This window comes from Bactrocera tryoni, chromosome 2 (assembly GCF_016617805.1).
Source record: "Bactrocera tryoni isolate S06 chromosome 2, CSIRO_BtryS06_freeze2, whole genome shotgun sequence".
Taxonomy (NCBI): Eukaryota; Metazoa; Arthropoda; class Insecta; order Diptera; family Tephritidae; genus Bactrocera; species Bactrocera tryoni.
The window spans coordinates 13679022-13688141 of record NC_052500.1 but is presented as its reverse complement, the minus strand read 5'-3'; the positions used below and the strand labels follow the sequence as shown (position 1 = coordinate 13688141).

General features: G+C 36.6%; 1 protein-coding gene across 1 annotated transcript; it reads right to left on the bottom strand.

The window, feature by feature from the left end:
• Positions 1-2754: 2754 nt before the first annotated feature.
• LOC120769569 (solute carrier organic anion transporter family member 1A1) lies at positions 2755-7694 on the bottom strand. The gene is made up of 7 exons (XM_040096623.1): positions 7495-7694; positions 7174-7362; positions 5249-5405; positions 4429-5178; positions 4090-4348; positions 3719-4007; positions 2755-3659 (listed from the first exon to the last, which is right to left on the bottom strand). The coding sequence occupies exons 1-7, from the start codon at positions 7631-7633 to the stop codon at positions 2824-2826; spliced, it is 2619 nt and encodes an 872-aa protein (XP_039952557.1). The 5' UTR covers positions 7634-7694; the 3' UTR covers positions 2755-2823.
• Between the last annotated feature and the right edge of the window lie 1426 nt (positions 7695-9120).

Below are 9120 nucleotides of genomic sequence, written 5' to 3'. Positions count from 1 at the left end.
AAATATTTCAATTTTTTTATTAAAATTTTGTAATTTTTTTTTTTTGCATTAAAAATTAAAATTTTTACATTAATTTGTATTATAGTTTTCGTTATGAAAGTTTTTAAATTGATTTCTATAAAATTTGTAAAAAAAATATTGAATTTTTTATTATTATTATCAAGATTGCTTTACATTGAATTTTTCGTTTTTTTGCAAACAGACCACAACATTCCTTCAGAATGCGTAATTTTTGATTTTTTTACTTGGTCGTCATGTACCAACAACAAAAACTTTTGCAAGCTAAACTAATACATTTATTGTATTTGTTATTATAAAAAATATTTAATCATGAACACAAAACGTTCGTATGAAACTTCGGCAAGTGAAAACGTTAAAAAGCGAACGTTTAGACGCAAATGCTATTTTTGTATCCAAACGAAAATAAATGTTGCCGCAACATTTCTTTCCTTTGTACATATGTATGTAACTTAAAATAACCCATATGAAAAACAAAACTCTGAAAGACAAGCTGCAGCTGATGTATGTAAAAACAATAAAAATTAATATGCAAAAAAAGGACAAAATATTATAACTAAAATCAATAGCTAATATTCAAAACAAAAAAAAAACAAAACAAATAAACATGTGCACATATTAGTACGAACGATAAATTGTGAAGAAAAACATTAAGAAAATACAGTTAAATATTTAAAGAAATACATATGTTCCAGCACTTGTTCAAAAAACCATGGAGAATTAGTTATTTTAGCAGCATAAAATAAAAGCATACACAAAGCAAAACAATTGTAAATAGACATATACATTATACATATATAAATATATATACCTATGTTCAAATAAAAAAGAAAACAACAACTATTGTAGTAATTTCAGAAATAAACTGAATTAAAAAAAATCAAGTATATGTATATGTATGTTACGCATAAGCTATATATTTAGTAGTGAAGTAGCATATGGGCACCAATCAGCGCCAGCAGCGTACTAAGCGAGCATGCCAATGGACCAGCTATAAAAGTGGATGAAAATGGATGAAAATGGAAGCAAACTCTTAACTAGTCTATTTGTTACTTTATGTTTCTAATTTTAATTTTTATTTTTTTGAAATAATTTTAGCATCTTTTTTCAAATGTTGTTAAATTAACAAATTAAGTAAAATTGTTTAATTAACTCATTTTTGGATAGTTGTATGTAAAATTTACTTATACATATGTATTAGATATTGAAATATAAACAATAATATTTACACGTATTTTTTATCATAAAACCATTGTCTGAATAATGTAATAATAATTTTTGAACTACGTTAATATTTAATGATCCAATTGTATGCATAAAAACCTATTTATGCTATTAAGATGTGACTTCTAATGCTTAAAAGATATTTATAACTGTTTATTGAAAAGATAATTAGCTTATAATATTATAATACGTGACGATTATATATGTGAGAATAGCATAGCAGCAATTTGTTTGCTGTAAGTTCGGATATATTAGTGATGATAATGATTGTAATGATTAAAATGTTAGTGTAAAGGAGAAATGAACAAAAACTAAATTAGAAATAAAATATTAATAAATAAAAACATGCTTCTTTAAAACTATAAAATTGTTTTTATCTTAACTGAAACATACCTTTTAGCGCTTACGCTCCTCTCAACCATTTTCCTTTGACACCTAAAACTATAAAATTCATATTAATAGACTTTTTTTTTTACAAATTTCCACCTAATGCAAGCCACTCTTCGACTGTTACAACAGCGAAGGTAAAACAATTTCTTAGTTCAGGCTTTACCGGAAACAGCAATTTGAAATCCAGAGAATCGTTGCCTACTTTTAGGCTTATTGTTCTACAGTAACATCCCTGTAGGAAAATGCACTGATTCAAAATGGGTTTGGCTCGAGTGTACCAAGCATAATTGCACTCAGAGTTTGAAAAATCTGATAATATCAAAAATTTCTCTTCAAAAATTACATTTTCTTTAAAAAATTATATTTAATTTTTTCATTAACATCCACCATAACCAATCGATACCAGGCGAGGTTTTAGACTCGATGAACGAAAATAAGTCTCTCATTATTCCTATCCTATTAGAAGGCGCTGAAGCTTGGACTATGACGAACCGAGATGAGAAAACACTGAAGTATTCGAGAGAACTGTTCTTCGCAAGATTTTTGGAAATGTCTACACGAGCAATGTATATCGCAGAAGATGGAAGCACGAACTGTACTCGTATAAGCTCTACGGCGAAATGGATACACTTAAGCGCATAAAAGTCCAACGAATGCTTGGGATAAACCATGTCGTTCGCATTGAAGATGATGCTCCAGCTAAAAGCTCCTTCAACTTGAGACCCATGGGTGGACAACGTTAGCAAAGGCGACCACGCCATCAAATCCAAAGGAAGGACCAAGTGCGTAGAAACCTGTTTACACTTGAGATGTACAACTTCGTGATCTTGCGAATGATAGAGAAAACTGACGAAGATTTTTGTTCTCAGCCCAGACGGGCACACGGTTGTAAATAGTGCCAAAGAAGACGAGAAGAATTGAATGTGAAATTAGTGTAATTGTGGTAGTTCAGAACGAGATCAGTTTGCATTTCAATACAGGATTGTTGACTCATTGCCATCATCGGGATTCCGAATATACATACATACAATCAGAACGAGAGTATGTGACTTTTTTAATCGTATGTGCATAAATATTTATTTTTGGGCGCTATTAAAAAATCAATGAATATAAACTTAATACTAAAATTTGAAAATATTTGTGCTGATTTGTTTCTTCTTCTGTATTCAATACAAGATATTTAATGAAAAATTAGAAATCTGTCTCCGGACTTAAAGGTCTTGCCGGTAGCGCTTCAATTTTATCCAAATCCGTTTCTATAGGAGCTGTTGTCATTTTCTTGGGCTTCGGCGCGATTGGTGGTAGCACTTTAACGCCTGCTGTCGGTGTTATAGGCTTCGTTGGCGCTTGCTCATTGGCGGCAGCGATATTTAGTGTTAACGGTACCTTTTCCTCGATTTCCGGTTGCACATCTTTAACAATTTCGTTATCGTCATTACTTTCCTGATTAAATGATTTGAGATTTCCCAGTTGCGCACGGACGTCATGCGCAGAGAGATGATGCAGGGGCACATCAGCACGCACAGCCATGCGTTTGGGACTGGTGGTGCCATCATCGACTTTATGTTTATCCGGTGGGAAGACGACTTGGGCATACGTAATACCATTACTATGATGCTCTTGTAAACTATTCTCACCCACCGATGAATCGGTCAGTGAGCTGGGATTGCGAAAGACGCTGACACCCTCAGATTTTGGTGCAGAACGGACGGATTGTGCATCGCGGCGTTGCATTGGTGAAGCATCAGTTTGTGTAGTCACAGGACTGCCGCCTACAGCTTGTGGTACAGCTGCTGCATGGGGATCCTCACGTGGTATGGGGGAGTAGAGTGAAGGTGAATAATTCGGATCGGTAACTTTACAGTTATATATGTTGAGACCTTTTACGAAAATAAAAACTAATAAATCGAATAGAATACCAACTAAAATGAGACATGCTGAAATGATATTTAAAATATTGCCATGTTTGGGCGTCGCGCGCAGCAGGCAACGCTTGTACTCCGGTGTCCAGTAGACGCAAGTGTATCCTAAAAACCAGAAAAGATCAAGAATCAATTATATTAAATTTTACAAAGCCAATACTCACTGGTGACCATTTGATAGCCGATGTGCGCTGGTATGTAAGCGAAGATGCCGAAAAGTGTTAGTTGCGTTGCCAATGCCAAGGCCTTGTCCTGCGGCAGCACGCTGCGCAAAGTAATTATGACCTTGCCTATGGTGCTGGAACCCAGAACAGCGGCAGCTAGTAAACTTAGTACCTGAAAAGCGATCAACATTCGCTGACAGTTCACGTAACTGCAAGCACCTTCGGTTGCACGCAGATTTACTTGCGGTTCGGCATTATAGTTGGATGTGCAGGTACAGCCCTCATATAGCTACAAGAGAAAGTGGACAAATTGGGCAACTAAGGTATTGAAGCTTTTGATAAGATTGCTGAGGTCAGCCATTTATGCCTACCAGAACATTATTAATACTGTTAGTGCGTGTGCAACCAGCGTAGCATGCCGAAAAATAAGTGACCGTTGAGTTTTCGGGGCAGACGGGCTGGAAGGTGGTCGCCTTGCAAATGCCGGTGCACTGTTTGGAACAGAATGGCTGCAATACCTTGCCCTGAGTGACGCCAGCAATATCACCAACCTCACATTTGATAAATATATTCGCAATGAAAATCGCCAACAAAGTTACACCGAAAACTATATTGAGTGCAGTTATGGCTCTGCAAAAGCGCAAAACAGTCGGCGATAATTAGTGAGTTATGATTGGATTCAAATATATCTACAAGAAAAGCATACGCACCTGCCTGATAATTTCAGTTTGGAGATAATAAGTCCCAGCACCAGAATGCCCACCGCTGCCACTGGTGGCCTCAGGAAGTAAGCCACAAATCGCGCTTCCCATTCCTGCAACAATCCATCCTCTTCGCTATATGGCAGAAAGAAGCGCGATTGCAAATATGACTCCTCTTGCAACTCAAAGTTCACAGTAGCCGAGAAAATGAACATTATGCCCAAGAGATTGCACATGAGCAGTTTATTGGTGAATATACGTTTTAGTGAGGGCCCAAAGCCGACATCATCAATGTAGGTGGAGAATTGACTGCCAAATGTGCGTGTTTGCGTCTCTTCAATAATGCGTTGGGCTGCATGATGTATAACGGTTTTCGGCAGACGTTTCGGAAATAAGCCCAGTACTATGCCGCTTAACAAAACTAAAGGTGCTAAGATAAGCCAACCCAACCACCAGCCAAGCGTTGTTGCGCCAACACCAAGCACAACAAACGAGCCAACTTGTAGGCCTAATATGCGTCCCGCCAAGGCGGTCCCTATCACAGCCGGACTATCAATCGAAGCTGAATTGTCATCCAAGTAGGTGGTGCCGATTGTGTAGAAGGCCAAATTGGCAAAACCAAGCGCGAACTGTAGCACAAAAAGCAATATAAGCGTGCTAAGCTGAGCTTGTTGCACGGTGAGTATGCTCTTCTGATATGGAGTTATGTTGCAGAGGTTTGTAGCTATGCTGCTGATGGGTGCCACCACACCGTCGGAGCTAAACATTTAATTGTATAGCAATAGTTATTCATGATTTGAAATGATTTTATGTTTTAGTTTTTACTTACAAGCCTATTATGGCTGGTATAACAGCGATGACGCAGACGAGCGACTGTGTAATAATTGTGCTTGATAGCCATTTTATTGAATGGGTCTTAAGCGCCCAATGTGCAAATATCAAAGCAAATAAGGCTTGAAATATGCCACTGCTAACAATGAGCCAATCTGGAAGCAAAAATGGATAAAGTAAAATAACTCAATTTATATTTATTTAAGTCCGTCTTCGGCGGTTGACTTTCCTAATTTCTTAAAAGACAACTGGCTATAAAGACTGTGGCAAAAGGTGTGGCCTAGCTATCCAGTAGTAGAACGCGAAGGTAGTTAAAGTTTCCTATCCTCTGACAGAGGAGCTAAGCTTAGGTTTCTTCCTTTCTAGCTAATTGTTTTTGGAAAGCTTTCTCTGAAAAGCATTCAATGATAATTTAGCAGAAAAAATATACATATGTATTTTCCAAGTACGCATTTAAATTTTTACCAACTGGTCTACCGATAACTCGAAAAAATTCGATTAAGTAGGTAAGTCATTGTCTACTCAGGCATCCAGATAAGCCAGGTAGTGTAATGGAAAAATTTTTATTCCAATAGTTCGCATCCTGAGCCTAGGCATACAATCCTGCATTGAAAAGTTTGTCGTTCGGTCCACCAATGGCCGAGAAAAATTCAATTTAGTATTTCCAATGGCCGGTTCGCTGTTAGGCGCCTAGAAATACCAGGCAGCTGCATGCTAAATTTTGGTAGCTTTCGGCAAACAGCGGCCGAGAAAAATGTAAATTTTATGGGAAATTTGCTGCCGATCTACCAGGCACCCAGAAGCAGCCAGTAGGGATCAAACACATTTTTATTAATATTATATAACTTCTGCAATTGTGCACCCATTTGGATGAACGAGATGGCGTTGGAAAGAGCAAAGCTTGGCGCGTCTAATGGATTAATGCGTTAAGCTATAAATTAGCAAAAAGAATAAAGTGGCTGGTTTTTTGATGAAAAATGGGTTTATGCGCTTCGGAAGCGCACAATCTGTTGGATTATGTTACTGGATTATATAACTATCGACTTATTTGTCAATATTTTAGCAAAAGGTGTGGCGGAAGTGAATTAGTTCCTATGTACCTTATTGTGATTACGCATCGCCTATAATTGTCTATAAATACCTATAAATGTGCACAACAACAATATATGTTTGTGTACATATGTATATATGTTTAATAATATGATCGCAAAACGAAGCGATGACTGGATTGCATTCATTGATAATGAACTAACTGTAAAGATATGATAACAGCTTGCCACCATTAACTGTTCGTTAACTGATATGAGGAATTTCGTTTTGTATATCAAATTTATAATGGTCAAAACTTTAAATTATATACAGACATACGTTCAAAAAAATAGTTCGAACAGAGCTTAAGCCCGCACAATTTCATTTAAATTGGTATCGTATTGTTAAAATTAGAGAGGTTATAACAAAAAACTAAAATTCCTAACCAATTAATTACCTTAAAAGGTTAATTCGTGTAAAATACGGCCCATTTTTATAATTTTTGTAATAAAACAGCTAAAGTCTGATATTTGAGAAATGTTCTGTCGATTTTTTCTGAAAAAATATTAAAAAGTATGGCAATGGCAGCAGTTACTCTGGAGTCTCTCGAAAATAGTAAGCTTCATAAATAGGTGCTGGATAATCCGAAATCAAAAAATTAAGATTTTCAATTTTAGACCCAACGTTCTTGAGATATTTTACAATTTAGGACTAAAAGATTCGAAACAAAATTAAAAAAATAAAAAAATCAAATCCAACAATTTACTCCATCCTAAAGATGGCATAATTGATCTTTTATCACAGTGTTTTTTTTTTTTGTTTTTTGAAATTTCAAGCTTCCATCGGACTATGTTCTTATGTGAAGGTCAAGGTAAAGTAAATGAAAAGACTTACCGACAATTATTGGATTATATTCATATTCAAGTGCAGCTCCCTTTGCCGATATACGAAAGTAGGTTTCACAGGCACCCTGTATCGAACCAGCACACGCCAACACTACAACAAAGATGCGTAATCGTGCCAATTTAAGGCAACTGGGGCCATTACAACAGCCACATAATTTTACACCACAATCGACACTATCTGCGAAGAGAACATAGATTGGTGATTACACACTCGTAAACACAAGGTAACTCCAAAAACATGAACATTTCATATTTCACAACACAATAACAGTTTATGAATGCAGTATTGAACACTCATTCAAATGCTAACCGTTTGGTATATTATTGGCGTTCACGGCTATTTGCGATAAGTCCGAACTGCGTGCACCCGCCGTCATTCTGAAGGCATCTACTAAAGGTCTGATATAAAACAAAGCATGAGGCAAATATGACTTTTCTAATCTGTTCATTTACACTTGATTTTTTTCGATATCGTATTTAGTCTAAAATAGACATCTCAAACAAACTCACACACACGCAAATATTCAAATGAAATTATTGCTGAAGCACTTAATTATATTTTTTCAATTAATTATTAACATTGGAGCAGTATAAATTGTGTTTTTATTTTCGTTATTGTACTTTCGTCGTTATTCGAAGCAGGCAAATGACTAATACAGCGGTTCTCGCGCAGGTGGAATACGCCGTCATTCTGCCTTACGCACTCAGGTTTCATTTCTTATCGGAGCCAGGCGGTTTTCAGATAAGCAGCCCAGCGTATATGCAGTTTATCAGCTTTTGATAAGCAATGTCGCTCTCACTGCTTCGGAGCGTAACGGCGTGTGTGTGTATGTATTGCCAAACAATGCAACGTGTTGAGTATGAAGCTAGTTGGCACTGACACTGTTGCAAATTGCTCTAAGGAATCGAACCGGAAATCAGCTGAAGTTACTTTAATTCGCTTTTTGATTTGAAAAGCATTATGATCGAGCTTTCGCTTTTGTTGCAATGTACCTCTCTCTCAAATGGCTTATGCAACTTATTCCTATCAAACTTTTTCGATTGATGACAATATATCAATTTGTGTTCCACTGATCTAAAGTTTTGAAATTAGTTATATCTAATTGCCCGTGCTTGGTAGGATGTAATTTATTGCATTATCCTCAAAATAGGAGGCAACTATATAATATATACAGTCCTTTGTAAAGCCTGAAATCATAACTCCTGTTTCCAGCTCAGCAGGATTATGTGATATATAGTACACATGCACATATATAACTGAAATTAAGGGATAATCCTTCTCTTATAATGGTATGTCTGTCTGTCAAAAATGGGTTGAATCGGGCCCCCATATACTATGTACTTAATATATGTATGTGTTCTGGGAATGAACAAAATGTTCGAATTTAAAAGTTTTGGACTCGGAATAAATAGAGAAATGCTTGAAAATCTTCCCACACCCCATTTCAACACCCACACTTAGGAGAAAGGATAATTTTGACGACTTTCTCCTCAAAAACGGGCGATTTGGGACACATTTTTATTTTTCTAAATTTCTGTGTAAGTCTAAATTTAAAATTTCTTGAATAAAAATATGCTCCATGCGATTCTGCAAATTTCTGCATTTTTAGATTTTCTCTACGACCAGTAGTTTAGAAGTTATAAGCATTTTTGTATTCGCTTGTATTCGGCGGCAACTTGCTGCATGCTTCTGGTCGCCTAGTAGAAATCTGAGATTTTGGCACCAAATTGAATGCAATTTTTCTGCAGCGAGGCGGATGCACCAAAAATTTGCGTGGGGCGTTGCATACGCAAAGGGGCCAAATTGGGAACCCGGAAGCGGGGCATACCCGCGGACCGGAAACCGGAACTGAGCACCGGGCGGAAATGAAATAACGGTACCATACTTCCGGTCTGGCATCCAAACCGGAAGTTGCAAACCGGAAACGGACATATC